General features: G+C 46.0%; 2 protein-coding genes across 4 annotated transcripts in view; one reads left to right on the top strand and one right to left on the bottom strand.

Moving 5' to 3' along the window:
- Positions 1-12,297, bottom strand: part of MED12L (mediator complex subunit 12L) — a 356,828-nt gene that overhangs the window by 85,121 nt on the left and 259,410 nt on the right. The window contains exon 17 of the mRNA XM_066241720.1: positions 547-694. Coding sequence (XP_066097817.1) covers positions 547-694 — 148 coding nt within the window. The remainder of the gene's footprint in view (positions 1-546; positions 695-12,297) is intronic.
- Positions 1-12,297, top strand: part of P2RY12 (purinergic receptor P2Y12) — a 53,251-nt gene that overhangs the window by 38,672 nt on the left and 2,282 nt on the right. For 2 of the 3 annotated variants that reach the window (XM_066241723.1, XM_066241724.1), the window contains one exon: positions 10,817-10,984. The gene's annotated coding sequence lies outside the window, so the exon portion shown is untranslated. Of the gene's footprint in view, positions 1-823; positions 963-10,816; positions 10,985-12,297 lie in introns of those variants that run through there. The other variant, XM_066241722.1, reaches the window with a different exon arrangement.

Genomic DNA, 12,297 nt, shown 5'->3' with positions numbered 1-12,297 from the left:
CTCCACGTAGAGAAGGCATTGTACAGCAAAGACCCGCTCTTCTTCTCTGCCTGAAATCATGTGGCCTGGGTGGCCACCGTGACCTACGACATGGTCCCCCCGGGTAATGTGAACAAGCATCGCCAACGACAGACGCTGGCACGATGTTCAATCCTCATGCCAACATGAGGTCCTCCAGCAAAGTGCAAACGTGAAAAAGGGAGGTAAAGAAGAAGGGAACCTCTTCCAGAATAAGGGGTTTCCAACTCATGATCTTCAATACTTCATGTTAGACTGCTGGGGAAAATTTGGGAAGTATAAAAAAATAAAAGAATAGAAAATAAAAGCTACCCAGACCTATCTCTAGAACTGTGTGCTATTTTAATGCAAGGATGACTATAAATGGAACCGTGGCCTGAAGCTCTCAAAGTGCTTATTCATATTTCAATGTGACAGTCATCCAGAAGGGGAAACGGCCGGGGACAGCGCCCTGTCCCCATGTGATAAAGGCTGCGCTGGGAGGGAAGACACGGCAGCACCATGGGAGGACGCGCTCTGGCTCTTTACCCCCCGTCTCCGCGGTGCTCTTCTTGTTGAGGATTTTCAGAATATCTTTGGTAATCTTCTTGAGCTGATGCCTGGCTTCGTCGCGCTCCTTGCCCACGCCGTAGAGAAGGATTGTGCGCTGGTTACATTCATGACTTGAAGATTCGTCCTGGAAAACAGAAAATGCACGTTGAAACCCTTGGTGGCAGGGAGAGGGCCGTGTCTGCTGTCCGTCAAGGGCGCTGACCACAGCACCGCCCGGCCGCCTGGAGGGGGTGGCACACCCCGCCCGCCTTCCCATTCACCTCCACCTCCACCTCCGCTGGCGACACCTGGTTTTTCCAGTTTGGAACCTGCTAAAGTGAAAACAACGTGTCAGCCGTGTCATCAGACCTGAAGTCTCACTAGAAGCAGCTGACGTGGGCGAACCCTACAGAGTAAGTGCCGACTGTCGGAAAACTTCTCATTGTGAAAGATGTTAGCACGGGGGCTAACTGCACATGATGTTATGCACTATCTAGCTGTGCTCTCCCCTTAAGGAAAATGTCACTTCTTAGTCAGTTTGGTTTTCTGTACATGGCATCATTAAATATTTCATATTTAGATAAAAAAAATAATCTTCCTAGGATCCTCAAGTACTTTTATAAAAATGCTCCATTTACATCCAACGTGTTTCTAAACAAAATAATGTAGCGCGCGGGTCTCCCTCGAGGTGAGGTGAGGGGCTGGAAACGCACCGCCGTTCTGTCTGACACGACCTTCCTCTTCTGGGCCAGCCCCCACCCCTGCCCACAGACGGTGCGCTCAGCAGGATTCCCCCCACATGGGAAGGGAAAGTATTTAGACACAGCAAAGCAGCAACCAGTACGCACTGCTGAACGCATTCCTGAGCCACCGTGTGTTATTCCACAGTCCAGGGCGTGTTCCCTCTTCCGTCTGCTCCTGATTTGTCCATCTCAGGTTCTCTCTCGGATCTCCCACTCTTCCGTTTCTCTGGGACTAACTCCCAGCTCCATATTTCGGTCCATTTTCTTTTCTTATTGTGTCTCCACATTTGCCCGTGCGAGGTGCTGCCCTTCCTGAACAGCCGCGGACCCTAAAGAGCCCGCACGAGAGAGGAACATCTCTCAGAAAACACAAATGATGTTGTGGTCCCAGGGAGTAGTGGCTGCGAAAAAGGCCGGGATCCTGGCCTCTGGGAGAAGCGCAGTGTTTAATTTGGAGGGTCCCCCATGTGCACGCTGCACAAAGTAGCCTTTGGCCGCTGGGGTCTTGGAGTAATAACCTGTTCTCTGCCTGTCACATTCCTCTCGTCTCTTTCTGTCATTCTGTCTCTCTCACAGACATGCATTCAAGGCCCCTCTTCTCTGTGTGCTGGTTCCTTTTCTATTATATCCCTAGAAGCTATTGCTACTTAGTATATTCTGACTATCCACTGTTCCAAAGACTTTTGTCCAAACCACAGCGTAAAGTCAACACAGGTAGGGACCCCTACCCCTGGCTGCACATATGAATGACCGAGCTTCCTGTCAGTTTCCGGTTTTTGCTGTCACACAGCATTGTTGACACACCTTTTTGTCTGGTGTGGTGTGCACAGGTGAACCTTGTAAACGCAACAGGAGGGCACCGAGCAACCTGTTCGTAACCAGGTGGTGCCAGTCCTGTGCCCTGGCATGGTGAAGGGACCTGTCATCCATTGTCAAAGGGTTCCAATGTAAACTTCTGAGGGAGGCGCAATGGGGAGGTGTCAGCAGAGTTACCGAACATTGGCTTCCTAGAGCATCTACCTGCTTACGGCAAGACAAGGCGCGCGAGCCCGAGGACAATGTCGGGTGGTAGGCGGCTCCTTGACCTCGAGGGGTGCAGACCCGGGTCAAAGGCTAAGCCTCTGCAGTGCTGGAAGCCTCCGCAGACGGTGAGAGCGGGTGCCCTGCAAAGATCCCTGCGCCCCTTACACGCACGGGGGCTGGGGCTCCAGCCGCAGCCCAAGCCCGGGGTCAGAGAGCTGGGACTGTTCTCAGCCCGGCTCCAGGGCCCTGGACCAGGAGCCTTTCTGAGCCTCAGAGTCACCCTTGGAAAAATGACCTAAGAGCTCCCACCCTGTCTGTTTCCGCGAGAGGAACTGAGGTGGAGAACGTGGAACACTCTGTGGCACAGTGGACAGCGCCTGCGGCCACCCGTTCCTGTCCCTACACCCCCACTTCTCTCTCCCACACACCCACACTCGCACTGCGCCCCGTTGCTCCACATCCCCCAAACACGCGGGGGCTCTTCCTTCCTCCTGCCACCTGCAGCCCTCTCTTGCAGCCGTGGTGTCCCTGGTGGACGGGCTGTAAGTGGCCGCGCCCTCAGACCCCTCACTCTGCACCCCGCTCTAGTGAGGGCTTCACCACGGGGAAGGCGGGGGTCGGGGCGGCAGGAAGTGTGGAACATTTATCACAGGATCAGTCCCTTATTTTCTAGGTGTTTGTTTAAAGTCTGCCTTCCCCGCTAGGCTGTCTAGTTTGTGAGGGAGAACCCCAGTCTCCTGTATTCACATTTATATCCTTTCTAAATTATTTTGTTGATTGATTTCAGAGAGAGCGAGGAAGGGAGGGAGGGACAGGGAGAGAGAGACGGAGAGGAAGAGGAGGGGGAGAGAGGCAAGAGAGACACTGATGTGCTGTTCCACTTATTCATGAATTTATTGGTCGCTTCCTGTATGTGCCCTGACCAGGGATCAAACCTGCAGGCTTGGCGTATTGGGGCGACGCTGTAACCCAGGGGTCCCCAACCTTTTTTGGGCCATGGGCCAGTTTAATGTCAGAAAATGTTTTCACGGACCGGCCTTTAGGGTGGGACAGATAAATGTATCACATGACCGAGACAAGCGTCAAGAGTGAGTCTTGGATGTAACAGAGAGAATCTGGTCATTTTTTTTTAATCTGGTCATTTTTAAAAAATAAAACATTGTTCAGACTTAAATATAAATAAAACGGAAATAATGTTAAGTTATTTATTCTTTCTCTGAGGACCGGTACCAAATGGCTCACGGACCGGTACCGGTCTGCGGCCCAGGGGTTGGGGACCACTGCTCTAACCAACTGAGCTACCCAGCCAGGGCCTCACACTTATATTCTTAATGGGCACTGAATATTAATTAAAATACAAAATAATGAGTAAGTAAGTGCACTAATGGAAGAACACCATGACTATAAGATCAGGATAGAATGAAGACAAAAAAAAAACAAACAAAAAACTAGTTTTGTAGGAAACTTAGGCTGGTAAAGGGCTGACAAAAACTAAAGAGGAGAGCCCTGGCCAGTTGGCTCAGCGGTAGAGCGTCGGCCTGGCGTGCGGGGGACCCGGGTTCGATTCCCGGCCAGGGCACATAGGAGAAGCGCCCGTTTGCTTCTCCATCCCCCCCCCCTCCTTCCTCTCTGTCTCTCTCTTCCCCTCCCGCAGCCAAGGCTCCACTGGAGCAAAGATGGCCCGGGGGCTGGGGATGGCTCCTTGGCCTCTGCCCCAGGCGCTAGAGTGGCTCTGGTCACGGCAGAGCGACGCCCCGGAGGGGCAGAGCATCGCCCCCTGGTGGGCAGAGCATCGCCCCTGGTGGGTGTGCCGGGTGGATCCCGGTCGGGCGCATGTGGGAGTCTGACTGTCTCTCCCCGTTTCCAGCTTCAGAAAAATACAAAAAACAAACAAACAAAAAAAACTAAAGAGGAGAAATGAGGGGCAGAGACAGAGCGAGAGAGCTGCAGGGTGTAAACCGGATCTTAGTGGTGGGAATAAAAACTAAGGTGCAAAATCAAGAGGTGCCTGAGAAAGATCAGAAAGAATCACACATCTGAGTGGATGCTCATCTGACTGGACTTCAGGAGGAGCAGCAGCACAGCATGCTGGGAGAAGAGCCGGTCCAGGGCAGGGAGCTCCGGGACTCGCCTCTATGAGAGGGGTCTGCGGGGCAGGCAGAGTGGGCGGTTGGCATGGAGACTAATGACCACTTTAAACAAGTGACCACCCTAGAGATAAGAGCAACGTGTGACTGGGAGGGTGTGAACCCCCACACTCTCTTGGAGGGGGGAAAGAGGGATGAGACAGTGCAGAGGACAAGTCAGCCATCACCAGATGCACGTGCACTTTCCCTAATTAATAAGATAAGTCAGGGAGGCCACACAACAATGGCAGTAATCAACAGTATCAAATGCAGTTAGAGACGGAACAATGGGTGTGGCCTCTCTGATTTGTTTATTTCAAAAACAAAACAGAACTGTGTGAACCTCAAAAGAGAAGTTTCTCTCCAGCAGTGGGGCAGAGAGCAGGAAATGGGGAGCTGAAGTCAGAGCAGATGGTGAAACGAGTCAGCCGGTTTCTAGTAACTGGGCAGGAGGAACGCCAGCTTGCGAGGAAAGACAAATTTGTCTTGGGATCATGGGCGGCGACCTCTTGTTTCCAAGCTATGTCCCATGTAGAGTCTCCATAGAGGAAATCCGGATTGCAGGGCGGATGACTGATTAACTGATAAAACAACACAACAGTCTCTTGTCTGGATTAACTTGGAAAGAAAGACTGGCACCTCTTTCTACTTAACCCCAGGGAAAACAAGGGAAATTGATAAAAAAAAATACAGGGAAATCTGAAGGTGCAGACGTGAGGGCCGGGGAGAAGCCTGCATCGTATCAGTTCACGGGCCCCGTATCAGTTATGAAGCCTGCATCGTATCAGTTCACGGGCCCCGTATCAGTTATGAAGCCTGCATCGTATCAGTTCACGGGCCCCGTATCAGTTATGAAGCCTGCATCGTATCAGTTCAGGGAGCCGAGCCAGAAGCCAAGGCCTGCGTTGGGACGGGGTTGGAACTGAAGAAGCAAGAGCAGCGTGTACCCAGCTGGACATGGGTGAGTCTGCACGGAGCGAAGACCGCCCTGGCTGCTGGTCGCTCACAGGGCTGGGAGCAAGAGCAGCGTGTACCCAGCTGGACATGGGTGAGTCTGCACGGAGCGAAGACCGCCCTGGCTGCTGGTCGCTCACAGGGCTGGGAGCAAGAGCAGCGTGTACCCAGCTGGACATGGGTGAGTCTGCACGGAGCGAAGGCCGCCCTGGCTGCTGGTCGCTCACAGGGCTGGGAGCAAGAGCAGCGTGTACCTAGCTGGACATGGGTGAGTCTGCACGGAGCGAAGGCCGCCCTGGCTGCAGGTCGTTCACAGGGCTGGGAAAACCACAACTGCTCTTTCCTACCGGTCTCCGAAATGGAGAGACAAAGACTTCTACAAGCGACTCCTCATCAGTAGCCTATGGCAGCAATTTTCAAGCGGGGTGCCAGAAGACTTTAAAACAGGGGTCTCAAACTCAACTCAGCATGTGGGCCGCAGAGCAAGATCACAGCCGTTCGGCGGGCTGCACTAGGTCTACAAAAGGCAAACTGTTACGCAACACTTTTCTCACTGCAGTTGAAAACAAAAAAAATCAGTACAAGCACAATCGTACATGCAGTTTACTCAGTGTCACAAAACGACCAGAAACTGTAGTTCGCATCACAACTGCTGTTAACTAAGCTAATATCTAGCTAGGATGCTAGAGAAATGAAAAATACAAGTAGGCCCCTAGGCTTACTTAATTTTATCCAAAATATTTTGAACTTCGTGGATTAGTCTGCGGGCCGCACAAAATTGTTCGGCGGGCCACGAGTTTGAGACCCCTGCTTTAAAACATGCAATACCTGACTGTTTAGTCAGGGGCATGGATCTCTTTTCCCTTAGATTGTCAAAAAAAAAAAAAAATCACAACAGCCAAAACAACAATAGCCATCCAGGGTGAATGAATCAAAACTGTACCTATTATTTTATTTTGGTCAGATCAGCAAAAAATACATTTTCCAGTGTGCTGCAGAATGTTAGTAGTTTATATGTGCCGTGAAATGGAAAAGGCTGAAAATCGCTGGCCTACGAGGGTGGTTTATGCCAGTTTTCTGTAGAAAATGTACAAGTTTTCAGGTCGCCATTTGTATTACGTGAGAATTAAAGCAACCTAATAAAATAGACCACATATTCCCAAAGGTATCCACTCTTTTGACCGGGAATTAAAACACCCTCAAATGCATAGTTGTAAGTAATATTAATGATTGGAGATCAGTACCAAAGAATTATTCTATTATTTATTCCTTGAAGGACCCATTTGTTTAGCTGAGAAAGACTCCACTGGACAGCCACAGATGTGTAGTCACCCGTGCACGGTCAGCCCACTGCTGTCCTGTGTAGAACAGTCCATCTCCCCTGTACACCGAGTTCCGGAAATCTCCAGATCAATTCCTTTCTATCTCCAGATAACGAACATCACAAAGACTTCATTGGTAAGGAACTAGGAGGGTGTGTGCCCAAACCCTGGAAGGCCTGTACACCACAGAAATTAAGATAGGTCTCTGGATCCAAAAACCCTTAGAAGGAACTGAAGTTAATGAACTTCAAGTCAGCTCTGAACCACCCTTACTTCTTTAATATGAGTGATTAGCTCACGGCCCGGCCTTCTGGCTAAGCTCTAGTGCAAAATAAGTGATTAGAAAGGTTGCTAAAATGTGTGTGTTCACAAGGATGTAATCATGGTGACTAGGTCCTCAGGGCTAAGTGCCCTCCTTCTTCATGTTTCCTGACATTTCCACAGTGACCTAACAGTCGTAGAATTTTAAAATGAATAATTTAATGTTCTTCTCAAAGAGAGTTAGGAACGCCCTCTGAATGCACTTTCTTTCTTCCCAAATGCTAACAATCGATGTCGACGCAGTGATCTTTCTGATGCAATAAAATAAAGCATTCCAACCTCCCCTACACTCTTTAATTTGTTTAAGTATTTAAATGCAAACCCAGTCTACATCATCTTCAAAAAAGTAGTAAAAGCCACTTTTTAAAAAAAAAAAATAAATTTCCATAAGGTTTTTATTTTAGTTCATCCATAAAGAACTATTAAAAGTATCTTTCAAACAATATTTTTGTAGCTGAATTCTTCAACATACTATACTATTCTGTTTAGAATAAAATAATTTCAAATAAAAATAGCATGTCACAAGCCTGGGGCTGGGTGGAGGAACAGGTGTACGCTTATACAGGGAGGCTGAGTTGCAGGAACAGAAAAGAGTAGCTTCTTCTCATTAGTAATGTCACCTGAACTGGAGTGAATGTTTCTTTAAGTCAAGAAATTAAGAGGCCCTGGATGGTTTTCTAAATGGATAGATCATCAGCCCAGCGTATGGACATCCTAGAATCGATTCCTAGTCAGGGCACACAGAGAACTAGTTTGAGTGCAGGACCCTGGCACCGAGGATGGCCCAGTTAGCCCAAGCATCAGTTTCAGGCACTAAAAATAGCTTGGTTGATTAAAGCAGTGGCCACAGGCAAGGGTTGCTGGGTGGATCCCAGTCAGGGCACATGCATGAGTCTGTCTCACTTACAAAAAAAATAGGAAGCCCCTTTGATTTGTATAGGAAATCTTCATTCTAAAATAACTTACAGTCCACGGTATGGTTAAAATGAGGCCTTTATCCAACAAACTCAGTGCATCCTAGGAGCATAGCTGATGTGAAGATGTTTAACTGGGTAATACTAGGTCCTCTGTTTTCAAGCAAAAACACTCAAGACCAGAGTAGACATATAATTGGATCGGCAGAATTAGCACCCTCTTCTACTAAACCCCAATGTCTGAGACTCCTGACTTCAGGAATTCATCTTTTATCTAACCTAAATTCCTATCCTCTAACAGGAAAAGCCAAGCCAGGTGACATTAGTAAACTTAAAATAGAGGTATTCAATCAAATCATTCAGGAAGGTCAAAATGACCACATTTACAAACCGTGTTAAAACTGAAATAGCCTGAGAGGCAATCAGATGGTTTAGTGACCTCTCCATCCCCCCTCCTGCCACAACCTGGTTCTGAAGGGTCCACAGAGTTCTACCATGTCAGGACACGGGCCTCTGGCTTCAGAGTAATCTCATTCAAGCAAATGTTTTCAGATATGCAGACAACCTTTGGCAAACTTGGCAAAACAAAAAATCAATTAAATCACTTGCATGTAAAAATTCTGGGGTATAAGTTTATTATTCTAAGTCATCCCAGTCATTGAAAATAACCAAATCAATAGAACCTCCTCCTGGTCCCAAAAGTAATACATACAATTACAAACTTCATGTATTGTTGTTTATTAATGAGAGTAATAAGTAAGTGCACAACTTACTCTAGTTCTATTCATAGGACAATATAATTCTATAACCTGAGACAATTCTGACTTAACAGATTTTAGTCACTTTCATGGTCACAGTGATCTCAATGGGTAATTAATTGGCAGTCAGTCATCTTCCAACAAGAAAATGTTTGTTATCAGAGAAGTTTCACCGACAGGTGCAGTTGAGTTGAAACCAGAGGAAAGAAAAAGTTCATTTAGATCAAGACCTGGAGTCTTTACTGTACCCTTCAAATCCCTATTCATAGCCCTCTAGGAATTTGGAAATATAAATTCTCAATCAAGTATATGATTTAAGTATCCTGAATTAGTGCTCCTGTAATTACAACACAATTTGTTGAAAACAGTGATGGTTTTTTCCTCACTAGTCTTGTCTCATCTCTAGACCTTAGAAATAATTCATAGACATCCTTTAGGGTTTACAGTTTGCTATAGAGGCCGGTACGACTCCTGTGTTCCAGAGAGAAGCGTGGCCGTGCCGCTCCCGGCACTCGCTCTCACTCCCTGGCCTCAGTCTGGGCAGTAGGGTGGGTGGCGTGGAGACTGTGAGGTGGGGAACACTTCGCAATAGCGCACAGTAATTACAAATGCAGGCTCTGGACCAGACAGCGTGGGTCGGAACTGGGTCTCTAACTCTCAGCCTCGCTCATCCAGAGAACAGACACAATAGAGCATCTACTTCCGAGAGTAGCTGAGATTGTAAAATGAGCTGATTCATGACAACTAAGAAATCAAACACTGGCTGGTCTTATTCTGAAGTGTACACAGCAGAAGAGTTCTGTCGAAGTATAATTTTGTGTCTCCAAATCAACAAATAAGTTAAGATTTGTTTATTGCAAGAGTCAAATTTTAAAATAAAAATAACCTAAAACCTACTTTTCCAAGAGTTTAATATCAAACTGATGCCTCTGGATGACTAACAAACAAATCAGGATCATTAACTGACATTTCTGAATAATGTAACTCAAATTCACAGCTTGGTTTCAAATTCTTAATGCCAACAAAACTCCTCCGTCAGTTTAAATCGGCGCTCCTCAAACGTCAGCGTGCACGAGGAGCACATGGACGTCTCATTAAACTACAGTACAGAGGAGGGTGCACCCAGGGTTTCTGCCTCCTCAGGGCTGGTTGGGTGCTCAAGAACGTGCATTTCCCACGACGTCCCAGGTGAGGCGTCCCCGCTGCTCTGCGCTTGGAGAGCCATCGCTGAAGATCAACAAACGCAGAGAGACGCACACGTCTCTCAGAGGAAAGAAATAGCTGCAACGTGTCTATGACAAAGGCACAGATCCAACCCAAATGGTTCTCTGGCAACAGAGAGCAGATAGAAATATCTGTGTCCATGCACATGCACACACACAATATTTGTATTAAGATAAGAGTGATTTCAGAATCCCTGAATTTAATGATATATTTCCCCAAAACCAAAAGCTATGTTGAAAGAAAAAAAAATCTTGTTCTCTGTAAATTCTGTTCAAAGAGAGTATAAAGGACACTTGAGATAATACTCTGGCAAAGAATACAACTGGTTTTCTTTCTAATGTAATTTTGGAATCTTAGGATTTATGACGGGAGGAAGCTGTTTCGCCTAGAAAAAGCTGATCAAATACAGATTTAAAATAATGACATTATTAACCAGAAAAAACCCCACAAAGAACAAAAGACTTACCCTCCCTAACAAGCACACATTTGGAGTTAATATAATTACGTGTTAAAGCGTAATGTATGACCCGGGGTTCAGGACATTAGGTTTACAGGTAAACAACCACTTAAGAAAGCTTGCGACTTTCTCCAGAAAGCCGACTTCAGAGGGCTGATTTATCTTTTGCGTGGGAAATACCCCAAAGAACTCATCCAGCATCAACTATATGGCAGGTTTCAGTAAAAAGCCACAAGATTTTAAATTGCTTTTTAAAAGATGACTTTTTACCCAACCTGCCCCGCATTTACCAAAAAAATAAAAGCAGAAGTCATAAAAGTGGCCGAGCGGAAACCCAGAGTCTGCAGAGCTTCGAGTCTGCAGCGTGTAAAGGTAATTTCTGATGGCCAAGTCCTCTCTTCCTCTTTTGCTCTGTTTCTCTCTAGAACCCTCAAGATTTGCCTGACGGACACTCAGCAACTTCTCCACCGTAAAGAGTCTTAACGGCTGAGCTAAGACATTAAAAAGGAAAACACCAGAGGCCCGTCTGCAGGCAGAATTAACTACCACTCACAGGAAACACTCACATCCTCCAGCATCAACAGAATAACCAGGTAACCTTAGATCAGATGTCCTTGACGAATATACATATGAACACTATGATGTCTACGGAAATTTTTTCAAGTTTTCTTAAAATTAGAAATCCTTAATAACCATATCAATGCAAGTGCTTATTTGGGATAGAAATGAAAATAAAAGCCGCAATAATGGTGTTAGAGATAACCATTAACTTCATTTAAAAATTTTATGCAGAGCACTGAAATATAATAGAAATGGACTTAGGTATTTTACCTTGAGTGTAAAATGAGATTTAAATAGAGGGAGAGCTGAAATTCTCAATAATATCAAGAATACTTGTTAAATAAGCTACAGTCTATGCAAAATGAGTATTCCCAAAAGGAGAATTTTAAAAACCATTAAAGAATATACAACCAAGAGCAAGTAACAGTAGCAAGGACAGTTACCACCGGTGATCCTGCATCAATTAAACCCTGTTTCCGGTTTGTCTGTTTTAGGTTAAACAGGTCAGAAGTAAAGAGAAGTTGAAAACTGAAGCTACCATTGTGCCAACATGAATCTTAATTGTTTTACTTTCTGTAATTAAAGGATGGAGAAAAAAATAATAATTCGGTTGACTTGGGAGGATTTAGTTCTCCCTTTATTTGTGTTATGGAAGTCTTTTACATGGAAGCTTTTAGAAAACTTTTTAGATATTTGTACTTTAACATCACTGTGTATTATATTTAGGAATGCTATTTTATGAAGTCAATTCCACTGTCTTTAATGAAATGCAAGTATTACAAATTGCACTTTAAATTTCAGAACTTAGATGCCGTAGAATATATACAAGTTAACTATCAGTTGTGTGTGTGTGTGCGCGTGCGTGTGTGTGTGTGTGCGTGTGTGTGCGTGCGTGTCTGCTTGCTTGTTTCCTAACTGCCTGTTGGGTACAATAACCTGTGGAATCAGACTGGGACGTGGTTCTGGTCCTTCATCATTATATTTGGACTAAAGAACGTGTGCCTGTGGGGCTGACTTTCGAATGAAATACAGAGGCAGACATAGCCTTCAATTATAACAGGAAATTTTCTTTCTGATTCTGTACTTTACTTATTTAATTCAAATGGGCAATTATCAGTCATTTCTCCTTAGAACCCTTTGATGGCGCCACTAGAGTAAAGGAAGTCCAGGAATAGGGATGGCGTAGAAAAAAGTGGATAGAAGCAAAAAAAGGTAGAAGGCATGAAGATGAGGCTGGCGCGGAGCCAAGCAGTCCCCCCCCCCCACCGCCCACGTCCTTCTTTCTTTTGTACAGAAATACACGTACGTGTGTTCGTGTCTAGGATCAGAAATGCTCTATGAGAGG

Source organism: Saccopteryx bilineata, chromosome 8, assembly GCF_036850765.1.
Source record: "Saccopteryx bilineata isolate mSacBil1 chromosome 8, mSacBil1_pri_phased_curated, whole genome shotgun sequence".
Classification (NCBI taxonomy): Eukaryota; Metazoa; Chordata; class Mammalia; order Chiroptera; family Emballonuridae; genus Saccopteryx; species Saccopteryx bilineata.
This window is presented reverse-complemented; position numbering and strand designations above follow the sequence as displayed.